Source organism: Lonchura striata, chromosome 9, assembly GCF_046129695.1.
Source record: "Lonchura striata isolate bLonStr1 chromosome 9, bLonStr1.mat, whole genome shotgun sequence".
Lineage (NCBI taxonomy): Eukaryota > Metazoa > Chordata > Aves > Passeriformes > Estrildidae > Lonchura > Lonchura striata.
The window spans coordinates 24566827-24586020 of NC_134611.1; the positions used below are offsets into that span (position 1 = coordinate 24566827).

The 19194-nt window shown below is 40.9% G+C and overlaps 1 protein-coding gene across 3 annotated transcripts in view; it reads left to right on the forward strand.

The window, feature by feature from the left end:
* The window catches only part of NTNG1 (netrin G1), a 151981-nt gene that overhangs the window by 57446 nt on the left and 75341 nt on the right, over window positions 1–19194 (forward strand). For all 3 annotated transcript variants that reach the window (XM_031505521.2, XM_031505520.2, XM_021547519.3), the window contains exon 3: window positions 7727–8367. In XM_031505521.2, the coding sequence (XP_031361381.1) occupies window positions 7727–8367 (641 nt within the window). The remainder of the gene's footprint in view (window positions 1–7726; window positions 8368–19194) is intronic.

Genomic DNA, 19194 nt, shown 5'->3' on the forward strand with positions numbered 1-19194 from the left:
AATACTTTGCACAAGCCTCCACAGTCATTACTCCAGAGCTGTTGACCAGGAGGACAAGGAAACACTTACCTCAGCAGTGGGGGCCATAGGGGCAGAAGATGGAGCCTTGATGGGAACCAGTTTGAAACCTAAATGCAAACATTGCAGAAGCAAAAACCATGTACAACCCTCCTGCCTCCAGCATTACTACAAGGCACATTTCTTCACTTTGCCTGTAGGTAGTAAAAACACAGAACTAGTTACATTTACATAGTTGTGTTATGTACACTGACCCTCTCGCAGAGCTCAGACACTGAGAGGAGCAGCAGCCCCTGTGCCTTGCCTGGGAGGCTCAGGAGCCCACACCAGGAGTCTTCCAGAAATTTTTGCTAGCACAGAATCCCCATGCTCCCCTGATTTGGTATCTCATGATCTGATTTCATACTCCGCTCTCCACACCACCCTAGGGCAAGCTGATGAACTTTGCATTTCTGCTGTGGCCATCCCTTCATTCCCTGCACATCCCTCAGCAAGTGCCAGGGAACAGCAGAAGATGTGCCACCAGAGAGCCACCTCAGCACCACCCCACCCAGCCAGAGCACAGCTGGGGGACCCTGACATCCCATCAGGCATCCCAGGTACAATGAGCGGGCAAATCAGGGTCATCAAGGGAGCTCCCTCTAGAAGAGAGAAGGATCCAGGGCTGCAGCACAAGCCTAAGCTGAAGAAAGGAGCAGGTAGTGAGTTCAGCCTGGGCTTAAATAGGGTCTGGCCTGGGGCCCAGGTGGGGCTGCTCAGGGACATCAACCCCTGCTCCCAGGCTGGGAGACATTAAGGCCTGCAGGAGTCTCCCATAGTATCAAAATCTGTTTCTCAGACTTTTTGGTATGCACAGGTTTCTTTTTTGAACCAAAACTCTAAACACAATCATTTATAACTACAAAGGAACAAAAAAAACCCCAACAAAATCATTTTTTCCAGCACCCTGATTTCTCCTGTCCCCACCAGAATGATTTAATTTCTCAGATTTTGATGCTCACATTCCCTCCATGATCACTGTGATCACTGATAGCATCTGTTCATGGTAATGGACCAACTTCCTTCTGTGCTGGCTTTTCCTTGCTCAGGAATGGCACCTTTCAGTGTTTTAGACTTCTCCTTCTTTTTACCTTTTCAATGGCTCCCATTCTAATCCATGGACAGTCCAAAATAATCAGAAATTGAGCAAGATGAGAGCTGTATCAGAACACAAAACCTAAGGCAGAGACCCCCCGAGCTGTTGTTACTGGCAGTATAAGCTATTCCCAGCTGAGAACACCCCCTGTATCTCCTGCATGACTTCCTTGCCAGAGCTCCTGCAGGGCAGCAGGATGGCTGGAAAACTGGCTCAGACAAAAATGCACTGATGTGAGCTGAGCAGGATGCTGGAGATGGATACCTTCTGCTGCCTTGTCCAAGGAGTGCTCTCATGGACAGGCTGCTTTAGCCAGAACACATGCCACTGTTCTGAGAGACATTATACCCCCTGGGATTTCAGTTTCTTAAATCCAGGTATGCATCTGGTATAAAAGAAACTCAGTCTTTTTTGGAACATTTGCTGTATTGTTCAGCCAGAGCTCAGCACGGTGTGGTCCCAGCATCAGGCGTGGCATGACACTGCAAAAGCTATAAATAGGAAAGTGATTATGTTGCCAGATACCTGCTGATGCAAGAGGAAAACACCAATATTGAGCTTCTGAAACAACAAAACCACACTGGGGTCAGTGCCAGTAAGATCTGCATAAGGTTATGCCAGAAGGATCAAGTGGCCAAAGTTACATCAGCAAGGTTGCCAAGACAGAGACAGTTTCAGCAGCAGAAAGCTACCAGAGAGGAAAAGAATTTTCATTCCCCAGAAGAGGGTAGAAATATTTCAGAGGAAACAAAACTCTATTTGACTTACAGAGTAAATCAGAAATCATTTTCAAAAAGTAACTAAAGTTACTAAAAATAGAGAATGTTCTGCTAGGAAGTAAATGCCTTTGGCAAATGCACCAATGTATTTGGTGATGCAAATATTAAATGTTTTCCTATGCAGCATTTTCAATCCATAGGATTGAAAAGAGGCAGTAATCTGAGAACTGCTTTGTATGCCAGGAACACCTTCACATGATCTACAAAAAGGCTTTGCAAGCAACAGTACAATATAATCAGGGATTACTGAGTTCATAATGTAAAAGCATTTTTTAATTCTGCATCTATATGTAAATTTGGTGTAGGATTCCATACCTCGTGGAGGTATTGTCATGAAGCATAATTAGCCAGGTTTGTGTGCCACACAGCAAAGGGCCAAATTTTTAGAGGCTTAAATATATTTTTAAAATCTGAGTTACAAGGGCCTTCTTACACCAAATTTGTTTCAGAATCGGGACCATAATCTACAACGTACTCTCAAGCTTAAAAGTGCATGAAGTTGTTAAGCATTATTGTCTATTTTTGGCCAGTCACATCCTCCCTGGTTTAATCTTTTTAAGTCTCCCCAGAAGGTATTGATTTAAACATCCCTTTATTTTCTTTTTTGCTCATTTTGAAGAATGTGCATTGTTCAGCCTGCAGCTCAGAGTTCAAAGTGCTAGTCTGGGCATCCAGATGCCCTCGCCTGGGAGTTCTTGAAAGAGCATCAAATCTTCCACTCAGATTTTAGCATTTTTTCTTTCTTAACTTAAATCACTTTAACTTAAAATGCTGTCACTGCAATGATGAAAGGCTGTTGATGGTAAAATGTTCTTGTCTACAGCCATTCCTGTCATCATCACAGCAATAATTCTGCAGACATTGACCAAGATGCTCTCAAACCAGCTAATGGATGTAGTGTCTTTGATAACATCAATTATCATGCACCAGATCCTGGGCCTTGCCAATGCTCCACCTCACTGACTCTTTGCCTTTAGCAGAACAACACCTTATTAGGTGTAGTAGTATCTCACAATTAATGGTTTCATAATCTGGATCTGTCATGGTAAACAAGTAATTCCTGGTTAGAAACCATATGCAAAATGTAAGCATTAGGGCAATTGCTGCTGCTATCTATTACTGTCTAATTAATCACCTACAATATACAGCATGCACCAAATGAATTAATTGTAATGATCTTTTGAAAAGGAAAACAGAAGTAGTCTATTATTTCTAAAAATGTGACTTGAATGTGGTAATTTACCACACAGCCACACTCCAGATGTAAGTGAGGCTGTATTTATTTCTTCTCTCATGCATCTGCTCTAATTACCTTGTGGCAGTGGTATAAACATCAGCTGAAGTGACTCACTTCTTGAAAATTTATTTTGGTTCTTCTTATAATTTTGGCCAGTTTGACCTCACCAGTTTGAAAATGCAAGTTATAATCCTCTGTAGGGATTTAGCCAGGTGTCCATTACAGCATGTAATCTGTGGTACAGCTTCCAGTATTCACGCTACAGAAGATTTAAGCCCCTCTGTATTTGTTCCTGAGTGAGAAAGTTCCCGAGGTCTTAACTGGGACAGGGAGTATTGCAAGAAGCAACATGTTCATTCAAACCTGAGCCTGTGTGGGTGCCACTGACCTGTACAGGTGAGACACCACAGGCTTCACCTGAGCAGCAGCACTCAAACTTCAACCAGTGCTGCTGAACAGCAGCTGCAGCACTGCTGCTGGTCCCCTGGTTACATTCAGAGGTCACACTGCTGCTGGACATCTGTTTTTGGCCTAAATCCTCACCCTAGGGTCACTGTGCTGTTCCTGGAGAGACTTTTAGTAGGACTGACAGACTCTCAGCCCTGGCAGCCCCAGCCAGGGACACTTGCAGAGCACCTCCAACAGCACTATAAAAGTTCGAGGTGGCTGCCACAAAGAGACATTACTGTGTGCTAAAACAAACTAAATCCAGCTAGTTGAGGGGAAACCTACTGGGACCAGTCAGCCCTACTCAGGAGCTTCTCAGGTAACTTTGCTTTTTCCAGCCAGGGCTGAATGTGATCAAGTAATGTGATATGCCCCATGTCCTCACTGTGCCTGCAAATCAGGTACCTCCTCCTGAAGCCAACACTTAGACTATATCAGTAGTTTCAGTAATATTTTCAATTCTATGACCAGCCAAAACCAAAATGAATAGCAGCTTAATTTGCCTGCCTGCAAGGAGCTATCTAATATCAATATTCCATTACTGTATAGGAAAATAGCAGGTTTCTTTGAGGTGGTCATGGTTGTGGTGTTGGGAAAGACTCAGCTACCTTTTATGCTAATTGGCACTAAAGTGTAGAAGTATTTATCAGTATTTAATTATTTAGAACTCTCCTAATGGCTTAAATATAATTTTGAAAAGTTATAAATATTTTCCACCTTGTCCTACTGAAGAGCTGCTTCTTGGAAGGCTTAAATGAAGATCTATTTATGGCTGCCTGCTAGGCACAAAATTACTTAGAGATGCTAATGCTCTGGTCCTTCAGATGGCCCCAACACAGACTGAGCTTAGTTTTCACAAACTGAACAAAGTTTGTCTTTGTTGCATTCATTTTACTGAGACAAAAGTCTTAAAGAGGATTATCAAGAGATCAAGGCATTAAAATATGTAACTAATCCCAGTTAAATTAATTGTTTTCATAATAACATGTACTGAGGGACATTTGTGTAGAATAAGACCCTTTTAGACTGTTTTGGTAATGTAAGTATGACTTACCATGCAAATTACATTTAAGATTAATTAGAAGCAGTTGAAAGCCAAGTTGCTAGCAGAGAAAATGGGAACCTGATTCCAAGCCTCTGAAGCAATAATTATATTAAATATTTCAAAATTACATCAGCAATTGCTATGTGAGTAGACAGAGGGGAATTTACATAAACTCATAATTTCTATCCTCCTGTTAGAATTCAGGACACTTATTTTATTGGCTTATAATCATCTTCGATTTTTTTTTCCCTAATTTTCTTTTTCAAGCACTTGAACTCCCCACAGGTTATTTTGGTGTCATCAAATCATTCACCTCTTAAAAGAGAATTCTGTGTCATAAAATTAAAATAATAATTAAGTTTATTGGTGAGGAGATATCTGAAGCTTTTATTAGGATTCTCATTTGCAGGACTCAGTGTTTCAATGGCAGGTTGTGGCACCGCTGTTACCACTGGTAAGAGTTTCAGGTGCAGGACAGGATAGCACTGTGATTCTGACCAATTTCTCACAATGCTCTGCCATTAATTGGAATAGTCTCATCTTTCCCTAAAAAGCTCTGTGCACAGAGTTGTAGACTGCATTTCAGTTGCAAGCTAAGGCTACCAGCTCTCAATGTCATACTGTATTCACATTAGCTTGTGGGGTGTTTTAGAGCCTCTCTCCCTCTCTGTGTTAGCACTTCAGCTTTTCCTATAATGTAAAAGATAAAAGGCAAAGGGAGTAAAATAAATCAACAAATATAGGGAAAGAAACACTACATCCCATACAGCCTGGGTTAGCTGCTGGAAGTCATAAAACATGGTTCCTCCAGCATCCAGGGACTAAGGGATCAGAGTGGCTTTAGTTTTTAGCACAAAGAGTCACAACAGACTCAGTGGTTGCTTCTGGAGCAGGAAAATAAAGCCATCCCTCAGTAGTGCTTAATGCACCTGTCTGGCTGCACAGGAGCATTTATTTGTTGGGTTTTGATACCTGTGACTGCCCAGTGTAGTTGCTTTTGCCAAAACAAATGCTGAAGCATAAAGCATATAGATTAGAGGTACACAGATCTAAGTGACCAGATTTTTCTAGGCAACCTCAGACAGGTGTGAGTTATGCAATCTGAGAATCTTCTGATAAACTGATATTTACATATAGCCAAAGGATTCGGAACCTTACAGATTTCACAATATGTATATTTTCCCTGAGGGAAATAGGCTTCTGTAAGTTAGCACATTCCAGCATTTGTATCTGATATATTAAATGGAGCTTAAATATTTTAAAATTCTGTGTTTTCTCTCTTCTGCTTGAAACTTAATTTTCACTGTTTTATTCAAAAGGAAGGCATAGAAATAGCAACCATGAGCTTGAAATCAGAGCTGTAACAGATTACAGACAAAATTTTTCAGAGTATTTCCTGTTACAGCTGGTTTTCAAATAACTCTTTCTGTTGTGCAGTTTTTTTCCTAACTTCCAGTCCCAGTGAATCATTGTCTGTTTTAGCACTCAGCTGTATTAACAAGAAAGACAGAGAAAGAAAATAGCATTTTCCAACCCAGGTAAGAGGAAGTTGCCAGTGGGGAGGTCAAAGGGAGTGCAGAAGTTCTTTTGCTTGTGTTTCATGGGAGTATATCAAGGAGCAGAGCAGTGGCCAAGGTGGAAACTCATGTTTGAAACCTGTTTTCCACACTGGATAGCACTGAGTCACTTTATTGCCCTCAGGCTTTGAGATGGAGAGAAGTATAACTGCAATTATAAGAAAAGAAAAGGTTGATCATCGTGCCAGGGCTTGTTCTCTTTTCAGGGCAGGTGCAGGGAACTCTGAATAATGACAATAACAGCTATATTAATGACCTCATCGAGCTCTGCTAGGTATATGTATGTGCATATTTTTCCCCAGCAGTGCTGACTATCAGTGAATAGAGACTTCCACAATCTGAGTGTCAGGGGGAGGGAAGGATACAGAGCAGCAGTTGCTTTCTGGAACAAACAGAATGAAAAAGTAGCAAAATACTAACGTACTGTTGAAAGCTGAAATTAGATATACGTGATTCAGTGCAGCCTACAGGGTCTGATATCTTGGCAACTGCTGCAAGATATCCCCAATCTGCAGACAATATAGCCTTTGTGAAGAAACAGAAGATTGTAGTGTGAAAGTTAATGCATCAAAAGGCCAGAAAGAGACTAATTCACTTTCACCTTGCTTCAGAGGACAAGCAGCAGTAAAAGCTGTGCACTATTGGCAAGCTTTCTTTGTTGCTGTTTTTAACTCAACCCTCAGTTCAGAGCTCCAGCCACCTCGGCACTGCTCCAGCTGGAGCCACTGACATCTCCCACCTAATCAAGTGCTGGATTATCTTGTCCTGATAAATTGAACCTGGTGCCTCATAAAAAGTCTTTTCTGAAGTACTTTGGTACCCCGTAATAAGATGGCAGATACCTGAATCAAGTCCCAGAGCTGACAGAGCACTGTTTTTCTAATGGCTTTTGGTTGCAAGTGTAAATGTTTGAAGGCAAGGCAGTGTTGAGCTGGGAGCACAAGTTAAGCATGATACATTTCTCACCTGGGTGAAAGGAAACTTGAAATTGTACTGAATACTGGCTCATACTGAGTACACACAGGTTGCACTGCTAACAAAATGCACTTGCCCTAAGAATTAGTGCTTTTTTGGACATAGCTCTGAGGAACATGCTTGTTTCAAAAATATATTCTCTTTGGCTTCTGCATCTTTCTAAGAAGAGTTGGAGTTATTGAGCTATTAAAGACTTGCATACTGTTCCTAATCTTCTGTGACTCAATCCCTGGTCCAAGTTGTTCACGTTAAATTAGCTTGTTTCTTTCTTCAACATATACTAAGAAAAATGTCTATGGTGTAGACACAAGGATGCCCTCTATGTTGTGTTTGTAGTTCAACTGGTAAAACAGCCAGGATGAATCTCATTAAGATAAAGTTTTACTTGCAAGCATTTGTTTTTTTCTTTCTTGGCTTCCCTCCTGGAGAAAAGCAGTCCTCAGTCAAGAAACATCTTGTGTATCACACTCACCTCTGTGGTGCCCCTTGTAACACTGCTTTGCTCTTTTCCAGGGGAATCCCTACATGTGCAATAATGAATGTGATGCAAGTACCCAAGAACTGGCTCATCCTCCAGAACTGATGTTCGATCTGGAAGGAAGACATCCCTCCACATTTTGGCAGTCCACAACTTGGAAGGACTATCCGAAGCCTCTTCATGTTAATATTACACTCTCCTGGAACAAAACCATTGAGCTTACAGATAACATAGTTATCACCTTTGAATCTGGCCGTCCAGACCAAATGATTCTGGAGAAATCACTCGACTATGGACGAACGTGGCAGCCCTACCAATACTATGCCACTGACTGCTTAGATGCTTTTCACATGGATCCAAAATCAGTGAGGGATTTATCACAGCACACAGTCCTGGAAATCATTTGCACAGAGGAATATTCTACCGGGTACATGACAAATAGTAAAATAATCCACTTCGAAATTAAAGATAGATTTGCTTTTTTTGCTGGACCTCGGCTTCATAACATGGCTTCTCTTTATGGCCAGCTTGACACCACCAAGAAGTTAAGAGATTTCTTTACCATCACAGATCTGAGGATAAGACTGCTTAGGCCAGCAACTGGTGAAATATATGTAGATGAGCAACACCTGGCACGCTACTTTTATGCAATTTCAGACATAAGGGTATACGGAAGGTAAGAAAATATATATCTTTCAAAACAGGTGTCCGTGATTGATTTGAGAAAGTATTCACAACTGATCATTTCCCCAAAGAAGATGATATTTTCTGCCAATGGTCATTGGAAATCTGTCTCAGCTGAAAGCCATTGCTGTCATATCAGAAGTTTCTGACTCAGTGGCACAAGGTCTGGGCGTTTGCTGGCACCTTGGATCTTGAGCCCTGGGTTTCACAGGTAGGATGGTTCATGTGTGGGCTCAGGAATTCACCCTTGCAGTGGGTCAGTTTCTTCTCTTAGGTAGCTGGAGTCTGATCCAGTGGCAGTTAACTAAAAACAGAGTTTCTGTTTTATCATTTGACCTTTCCAGGCCTCTCATGTGAGCTGTGATTGATACAGCAGCCCTTGCACAAACCCCTCCCACTAGGTCTGGCTGTGAACAAGGAAAGGAGTGCAGATTAGAGCCCATTCATTCTACTTTAATTAGCTCTGAAATGCAGAGAAGCTGAATAAAAATGGAAAAAACCTAACAGTCTTTTAGATAGACTGATTTGAGTATAACAAAGATGATTATTCAGCTGGGTTCAAGAGAAATGGTTCACTTTAGGGCAAGTGGTGGCTGGTATCAAGTGCTGTAGTCCCAAAAATAATAACTGTAGTGACATTCCTATCAGGAAATTTTGTTCCCAACTCAAACTAGCAATTGACTGATGCCCTCAAGCAGGAGGATGATCCCTTTGTATGGGTCTTGGATTCCAAGTTGTTCAGAAGAAATAAATGGGATCACCTCTATTAGCAATTCACTTACTAGTCCAATATACCTTTTGTTCCTTCTCTGTTTCTCCTGTACAGGGCTTAAGACTTCCTTTTTAAAATAAACTTTTTTTTTTTTTCTCTAAGAGAATCTAAGTAACAAAACAGACAGAAAAGCTAATCTATCTTGGAAGGCCAGGGACTTTCTATGCACACTCAGAACTGAGTGAAAAAAATAGAAATAGTGATTATATAAAACAGTGCTCACTATATTTTTTATTATTCCTATGATGATGATAAAAATCATCAAAATACATTTCTTAGGACTGCAGATTTAACATGCAGTTAACATGCAGTCTTCTGTGTCCACACCAAGTATATATCCATACATACAGAATTACTAGTCCACATTTGAAAATCTAAAATAAATTAATGAATTCAAGAATTCTACTTGCAATTCTTGTTAGTTACATTGTAAATTATTTTTCAGAAGTCTCTTGGGAGGGCTAAGTGGATCATGAACAGATTAAGATACTGTTTGAAATAGTTTGGTAAAATTAGCCCCAATATAAAATGTAACACCTATTTAATGTGTATATTTTCTCCACTGGGCTCCCTCCACATAGGTTAGCTCTACTGAGGCATCATATCAAAGCTCAGGATTTGTAGGTCCTTAGGCTTTAAGGAAAGCCTGTTCCCCATCTGAAAACCCATTTGGAGCTTAGTCTGACTTCAGTTAGATTATCATTACTTTATCAAAGAAAGCATCTGAAGGATTAAAAAAGAGTGCATTGCATGCAAATTAGAAACAGAAACCTTCTGAGCACATCTGGGGCTCACCAATCTTGTGAAAAATTATCTGTAGAAATGAAGCGTGACCGTACAGAGAATTTATCTGATGCTGATGCTTGTTGTCTAAATGCTGCATAATTGGACACGTGCTTTAAAGGAAGTATCTGATGTGTAATGTTCCTCACTAGATTAGATTCATGTGAATTCTTATCACTTTTCTGCTAATGAGAAGAACAGCTCTTTTGGGATTTGGTGCCATTTCCTTCAATATCTAGTGAGCCTTCCTTGTTAAAGTCTTTAGGGCTTGCTTGCTGCTGAGCAGCTGTGGGGCTGCAATACACAGCCCCTGGTTGTTTAGTTTCACCAGTTGTAACTTGCAATGAGCCCACTGTTGCCTAGTTTTAGGTATTTTTTATCTCTTCCAGAAACTTTATGGCCTCTCCCCATTAGAGTCTCCCAGTCAACATTCCCAGCATCTGCCCTGGCATGCCCCAAACATGGGAACCAGTGGAGGGAAGCAATGGTTACAGGGTAGTTGTGCCATTGTTTCCAGTTCAGCTGAGCTTTCCAGCTCTTGCTCCTTAATTTATAATGTTAACTGGAAATTGTTACAAAATTATTTTGTTTTGCTACCAAGATTCATATTCTGGGCTTTGAGACCAAGCTAGTTATATAAATTGGTAAGACTATACTAGATTATTCCATGAAGACAGGATACAAAGGGAAGTTAACAAGGAGCTTGTCGTGTAGTGGACGAGGGATGCTGGCAGCCACTTTAAAGCTAATCCTTTTTCTAAAAAACATAACCTGTAGGTTAAGATAGTTAAAATCACCAAAGCTCATAATAGCATATTTCTAACGGCAGCATAAAATATAATTTGTTTCACACTGTGTTTTAAGCATCAATGACAGTGAAAAGCATCTATCTTAAAGCCACTATGCTAAATATACAGGACTGTGTGGTAGTTAATAGTTCACAATGAATTATAGGCAGGAGATTTGCCCACTTAATATAGGTTTGTTTTGTCATTGCTTTGCATTTTAGTGTGAAATAAGTCTGATGTATGTTGCATTAGAGATGAAAACCTGTGTAGTCTCAATGAATGCCTTTCCTCCTCTATTACCACCTGTTTATTCTTTTTCAATTTACCACTTCCATTGTGTATTTATTAAGGTGATGAAAAAAGGAAACGTGGCTGTTAGCAATTTCAGCAACCCCATTGTGCTCCCGTTATTCAAGAAACCTAATAATCCACAAGAACTAATTCTGACTTACTGATGGTCCGCTTCACTAAATCAGGGTGATTTTTTCTCCTGAATAATGGACGATGCAGTATGCCAGTACCTTAATTAAAGAGAGCCTCTCTTATTCTTGATCTTATTTTAATTTACAGGGTAATACTACAATAATATCACTAATGGAAGGTACATTAAAGGGCATAAAGTAGCATTAATTGTATTAAATTATGGCACTTGTGTTAATTAACTGCTGAAGCAAGATGGTCCTAACAGCTAGAAAGGTCAACTAATGCATAAATAAAGTCTTCTGGGATGGGAAGCTAAGAAAGAGCAGACATTTTCCCCTCATCTGGCCTTGCTGCAGAGGATCAGAGGGTGTCCTGTGCTGCACCCTCAGGAAGGTTTCTTTCACTGTGCTGCCTGCAGAGGTGGCCTGACCTGTCTGCAGGCTCTACCTGTCTTCAATTCCACATGAAGGACAGTCCTGGCAGTAAGCAGTGAGGTACAGCTCCCAGTTTTAAACCTATTTCTGTAGGAGTTCACTAAAATGCTGATAATAATTCCTTTGAAGTCAAGCTCAAGGTTCCTAGCAGATTTTGGATCAGACTGCTGAAGGTTTAACCATGTTAATTTTAAAGTATTTTTGCTCTGTTATATTGTCAGTGACACATACATTTATACACTGTAAATTAACTGTAATTCGGGATGCTTGTAAAAACCGTGGTCCCAGTGGGTAACAGAATGACTGGCTGGGTAAAACAAAGGCTCTTATTGCTTTTGAATGATTAGGTTTTGATCTAAGAGGCACCAGTTTCTTTCTGACACCAGAATATCCAGTCTCTGCACAATGTTATTAAACCCTCTGGAATTTATTTTTATACTCCTCTCGCCTTGAAGCTTCTGTATTTAAGCCCCAGGGTTTTCTGACTGCATCTCAGCTGTGGTTGCAGTCCCAGCTGCAATAGAAACCTCTAACTTGCAATACACAAATGAAAAGTAACCTTAGTTTTAACAGTTCCTTGCTTTTACATTATCTATTCAGAATTCAAATCCATCTCAGCATCTGAATAAATTAATCTGAAGGAAAATATATTTGCTACTTAGGGGGTTAGGGCTTTTTTGCCTCCTTGGTCAGCCTGCCACTCCCGTCATCTGTGAGGCTGAACTGCTCCTGAGGCTGTGCTGGATTTGGGGTTGGTGAGGGCCCCTGCCCTGAGTGGGAGCTCACCCTGCAGCTTCGGGCAGGAGGTTCCAGCAGGCAGGCTGGGCTGTACTGGGTCCCATCCTCTGGCTTATTCTGCAGGTGCAGTCTGTGGGTGGATTAATTGGAGTAAATCTCTATGTTACTCTGTCATACCACTTGTCAACACTATATGATATTGTCCTTCTGTAATTTACCCAAAGCAGAACTTTGCCCTAGGGAATTATAATATATAGAAATGCTGTAGTTTCATTTATAATAAAAAATGTTTTAATTGATGTTCAGCTTAGAACCAGACCATCAATATTAAGATATGTAGGCTTCAAGCTTTTAAGCAGACAACTGAATACCATTCTTGACTCTAGTATTTATTTACCAAACTTGAATACTCTTTGTTTTACAGGAACACTTGCATAAGCAGCTTTTCTCCTTTGAGATTTTCACTAGTATTTGAAGGGAATCTAGCAATTTCTCTGATTAAATTATAAACTCATTAGAGAACAGGAAAAAAAATGAAACATGTATTTAAGAGCATGTCAACTGATCTGTAAGTCCCAAGTGCAATTTTTGCTTTTTTAATATATCTACTGTAATATGTCACTAAGGAAAATGGTCCTTCATTTTCTGTAAGCAAATCTAGGATCATCAGAAACTGAAATAATTAAATGGTCATGGTGTTTATTCACACATGAGCAGGGGTTTACTCAGTACAGGTGTCCTGGGTGGGTTTTACTCCTGCCTGTGTTCAGACAAGAGTGATTTCTACGCTCCATCCTGATGACACAAGTCCTGTCCATCAGCTCAGTGTGGCCTCAGTCACAGTGGCTGGGAGGGGAGCAGAGCAGTGGAGTCTGAATGCTGTCTAGGACCCTCATCCTGCTACGTGCTTTTGAAATCAATCAGTGGGTTTAAATCACCAGGTTTCACTCACCACCTTTGCTCATTAGCATCTGGTCATCTTTTCTTTTTTGCAAGACATCAAGCATTTCCCTACTGATCTCCCCCAGCTGTCTTTCAAGGAAGCTCAGTATCATGCAGGATCAAGGTTACTGAGGAGAGGCACCAAGACTTTTTGTAGTATAATTCATTTTGCCATTGAATATTAAAGGAGTAGAGATAAAAATCCTGATGAAAGAAATGAGGATTTTTCTTTCTGTATTGCTTTGTATGCTGAGAAGCAACCCAAAGAGCCTTTCTGAATAAATTCAGTGACTCCAGTAGCTTGCAGAAACTTTCCTTCCTTTAAGCTTTTCATTTGAAAAGAGTGCAATTTAATGCAAACACTGAAATAAGCTTAAGGATCTCCTGTATCACATATACAAATAATTCCTGGCACAGGGATGTCCTTCTGGTTGAGGTTAAAGCTGGAGTGGTACAACATATTATCACATTAAAAGTTTAAAAATTTCCAACTAGTTCACAAGTTATAGGAACTACCATTTTTTTGAAACAAGTTAAGTACTGAAATGCGACCAGTCCTGATACTAGTTTCAGATGCCATCCTATAAATCAGGAGGAATTTGAGTGAAGTTACCCTTATTAACCCATTGAGTTTCAAATGCATGTAAGAGGAATGAGGGAAAACAAGGGATGAAAAGGAAGGAAGGACAGAAGCGGGGGGGGAGGGGGGGGAAAGGAGGGAGGGACAACAGAAGTCAGGCAGATATCCCAGCTTCTGTTTAAAAAAAAATGAGGAAAACCCCATACCTCTCAGTTTGTTCATCCTGTCTCATGTCTGTATGATAGAGCTGGTATAAAGCAGCCAGTTCTGTTATTCCAGTGGTACAGTCACACCTATTCAGAAACTACAAGTGAATTAGTCAAGGTCAAGGTCTAATAGTATCATTATATGGGGTCTGCAAGACCCTTCCCACCATTCCTTCTGGACTCCACCTCTAGGATTTTTGTGCCTCAGCAGTACTAGTGACCCATGCTCAAAGGGAATTGTCACAGTCCCTATTTGATCACAGCAGGCTGTAGTGAAAAATCCTGAGTAAAACACAGGTGAAGCATATTTTTAACTGGGCTGAGCTACAGGGTAAGTTTTCAACACTGCTGTAATTCTGTTCCCATAGATTATCATCTTGTTCATGGAAAAGTAATGAAAGAGCTACAGAAACAAATGGCAATGCTGCACTTTCAGCAGGCAGCAGTACGGTCAGGGAAAAGGAGGCAAGGAGTTACACTGCAGGTCATATTCCCAAGAGAAAGTCTGGCTGCTGACACATTCAGGAAAGCAGAATGCTGGCTGCAGCCCTTTGCAGGAGAACAGGCTGTGTCCCAGGAGATTTGTGGGATATTGTAGAAATGAAAGGAAGCTGAGTAGCAAGGTGGCCTAATGACATTAGAAGGGAGCAGGAACAGCTGAACTTCTTGAAATACTGCCACTCCTGAATGAGACCACCTGTAATTTTTGCAACATACTGAGTCCTTGGAGCCTTAGAGTCAGTCTGTCAACAGTACCTGCTTGCTCACACAACAGTTCATCCAGACTTTTATGCTGGAAATGCTGTTAAACTCTGGAGTAACCCAGCTGTACTTCACTGTCGATTATTTTGACATGTCTGGGGTGATGGCCACCATTTTGAAATACGCCAAAAAGTGAACGAAAACCATTTCAGGATAAGGCAGATAATCCATAGCTTCATACTGTAGGTTGCATCTGATCAGTCCTTGGGACTTACCACGGATTGTGTGATACAAGGCACATACACCTGCCCATATGGTAGTTGTGCAGGGCAGGTTCCTAAGGTTATGTTCTTCCTCTGAACCCTTTAGTCTCTCTTCTGACTTTGATGTTAGTGTAAATGTCAATAGTTGTCTGCTTATTCCTTTCAAACTCCCTTGAAGACCTTTTCACTTTCTCTCTTAAATCCATTTCTGTCTTTATGGTAGCTCTGAGCATACTTGTTCTCTGCCAGGCAACATTCCCACTTCCACTCTCTCCAGATGTGTGTTGTCCTGTAATATGAGCAAGTATCTGATACATTAGGATTTATGAAGTACTTTGAAATACACTTAAGAAATATTGGTAGAAAAGAACAATGGATTGTTATAATCTACCCTCTGTGCACCATCATTCACAAAATAGGCATGTAAGGGAGTGCTGGTAGAAATATTAATGATACCAATACTGTCTCAATGGTAAAGTGACATGATGGTTCACGTTTAACTGCCACCAGTATTTCTGTTACACCACACATTAAACCTAATAACAACCAAGAAGATTAAATTTTATTACAATAAGGATATATACATTGAGATATGCATCTTTACACTCAACTAATTAGTTACCGTTGACTGTTTTTACTTTGCTCGGTGACATGTGGTATATAAATCATTACAATATGTTAAATGCAAATGGTTGGTAATAGGGTAACCATCTGCTCACTGTTGGAAAGTTAGCAGAGGAATATAGTAAGCTGTACTTCTAGTAATGATGCTAAACTCACATCCCTGAAATACCAAATATCTAAAAACAGCTGCCTCCACTAATGCCAACATTGCTAATACGTCTCTTACCCTTTTCATTTTCTGAAGTAAACCACATATTGTAAGAGGTAATTTTGTTCTTCAGCTTGAACTTGATTTCAAGGCTAGAGTCTGTAACAGCAATGTGAACCATCGTATTGGAGAGCCTGATGTTTTCCTTATATTGTGCCGAGTGCTTCTGAACAGCCAATAAATAATCTGCACACTTTTCTCAGGACATCTTGTCATCCACAAATATAATTAAACCCCCTTCCTCCCCTAATCCCAACTGCCAGGCCCTTTTTCAGGGATGACATTATTTTGTAAGTGATAGATAGGTGGCACATTGCTGTCTGGTAACGTATTACACTGGAGACCATCAAAGGGTGCCTGCCTCTAATAACCCTAGGAGCATTAAAGATCACCACTGCAAAGAGGGATCAATTATTTTGCCACAGACATGTATTATCAGGGGTTGTCACATACCTTCGGAATGAGGTTTCCTGGATACCCAAGCCACAAAGTAATGCGTTGGAAAATTAGCAGTGGGGCAAGAGTGAAGGACTGCCTGCCAAAGTTGAGGCTGTGCCTTCAAGCCAGAGCAGCTCCTTCACTCCTTACCCATTCAGTCATCTGCTGGTCAGGGTCACTATCACAGCACTGACATGCTGGCTCCCCCATCAGTAATATATTGCACTATCACCTATCAGAGAGATTAATATGTTCCTCTATTGAATTCCCAAGATGTGGCTCTCAGCATTGAACAAGCTGAGGAATTAATTTGGCTTCCACTATCTGAATGGAAAAGAAGTTTGTGATTTCATCAAAGTCAGATGCTAGTGCTGCCATGGCTTGCTCAGACCACATTGGGAGCGAGGACTGGTGTTTGTTCAGGAGGTTACGTCTGGCATGGCCGTGTGATTAAGATTTAAGATTGTGCTTCCAGGGAAGCACCTGCAGGGGAAGAGGCTGCAGGAGAGCTCATTAGCCTGGCAGTTTCCCAGTCCCAGAATGAATTACAGAATAAGATGTGTGGTCTACCGGGTCTCAAAAAGCTGTGGCATTGTGTAGGTGTGCCGTCCTGCAAAGCTTTCCAAGTTTAAAATGTTACAAGGAGACTTTTTGTGCTAGCACGTTTTGCTTTGTTACCTTGCAAGAAAAGAAGCACCAGCTGAAGGCCGCACATGTTTGGTTATTCCATTTTGATTCACAGTGAACACTTGCCTGTTTCAAAATGGGGTGCCTGCACTTTAAAGTTATTGGGAGCATTTCTAGACAGGGATGTTGTGACGAGCAGCGCTTCATAATACCTCAAAGGCATGGTGCCAGAGCAGGGAATTTGATAAGCTGAGGTCCTGAATTGGATTCCAGCAATGGTCACAAGTTTTAGGAAGCTCTCATTTGAAATTGCAAGCAGAGAAAAAACGGGATTCTTTCTCTTTAATTGCATTCGTTTTATTGAAGTGAAGCATTGCTTCAGTTCCCAGAATACTTTATATATATTTTAATGCAAGTTACCAGATAAAGAATGGTTGCAGGACTGTTTATTGTTTGTGACTTTTATAGGTGGTAAAACAGATTTTACTTATTTTTCTCTTCAACTGTCTTGTGCATTAAGGATCTTTAGATGTTGGGATGGTGTTTACTGAAATTGTCATAACCATAGTAATTTAACTTCATTGATTTGGTAATGGTTCTATAGCGCTTTAGTTTAGGCCTGTTCAGAAAAGCCATTCCAAGAACATGAACATACTCTGGAGTCCAGGAAACTCTGGCAGCCTTTTGTGCAGGAGAGGAAAGATGAAATTCATTCCCTCAGTAGCTGATCTTTTTCTTTGGCCTTAGATTTTTCTCATATTTATTGAACTGTGGGCTGTTTCTTCCCTTAGATAGAGCTAGAGCTGTTGATTTTGCCATGTAAGCATAACTATGAATTGACGTGAAAAATTACCAATTTCTGGCCTGCAGTTAGAGCACAGTAGGTCCCACAACCTGCTGCTCCCTTGAGGGAGTGGAGCCAGCAGGAACAGCGACCAGCAATGGCAATTGTGCCAGGGGACAGAGCTGCAGTATGACAAGGCATCTGTTTTGTCAGTGACCCACTTCGGGAAATCCTCCTTCCCTCATCCCACACCTTGCACAGCTCCAGCTGTTCATTCCTCACTGTCTTGGTTCTCTTTTCCGTGATGTGATCATCACTCCTTCAGTTGTAGCGCATGGGCAGTCGCTGCCCGAGTGGCTTAAAGAAGGAATGGAAACCTTCAGGAGGAACGCCTCCATTTGCAGTAAAAAAGTCAAGCTATTCTACTTCGTCATTGCAGAAAATTGCTTATCATTTAACAGGCTTCATTAAGGATCCTGTGTTTATGGAACCATGCCTTCCTTCCTTTGAATGCCCCTGAAATAATTCTTCCAGTAGGACAGCAAAACAGCAAGGAGCCAGTTACATTTTTAATCACTTGTGTCCCCTAGGAATTGCAGTCTGCCAGCAAGGGCAGCTCCTTCCCCTCTGCAACACAGGAGAAGAATTAAAAGTTGGGAAGCTGTGGCTTGAGAATGGTGGGTTACAGTTAGTAATGAGCTAAAGATCAAATAATCTGAGTGTCATTAACTGCTAATATTTTGCTACTGAAAATGTTTAACCTAATCCAGAAGCTATATGAGAGGGTGGGTTGGAGCAGGGATGAATAAAGGGCTTCATCCTCCTTTTCCATTTGTTTTATTCCTGAGTGGTGAAGGGGGGAGTGGAGAAAGAATTGGATGAAACTAAAATTAAAATGAAAAATAATATTTCATTTCCCCTCTAGTGTACATGTCTTGAAAGAAAGTTTCAACAGTGTAGAACCCTTACACACCCAAAGCAGTTTGCATCATTGTACCTTCTCATCAGGTAGGTCAGTTAGACACTGCAGGAGTAACCCTCAGTGTGGTGATTCTTTCCAACAGGAATCCTTCCAGGTGGATTACAGCAACAGCCTCCATTCTGCCATGTACAAATATCTCATGCTTTAGACTTGATGCCTTAAAATAAATATTGGAACTTTAGGGTTTTAAAGATACTGAATCACTGTATTGAGAGAGCAGATCCTGAAATACCTCATCTTTCCAATAACTGCTTTTGGAGACTAATGCTGACTTTGTGGTCTGTATGTTGTTTTGTTTGTTTGTCTATTAGTACTTCATAAAATATAGATGCTTTAAATAGGAGAGATGCGAGACAGCGATACCACGGGAATGACAAAGGGCTATGTGCTTTGATTCCAAAGGATATACTTTTAATGTTCCCTGGTTTCCTCCCTGTACAGTCTTAGCCATGGTTTGACTAACAAATGCACAAGTGTGTGGCTGACATTCAGCCTGCTTGTGAGTTGTGGAGAAGAGATACATAT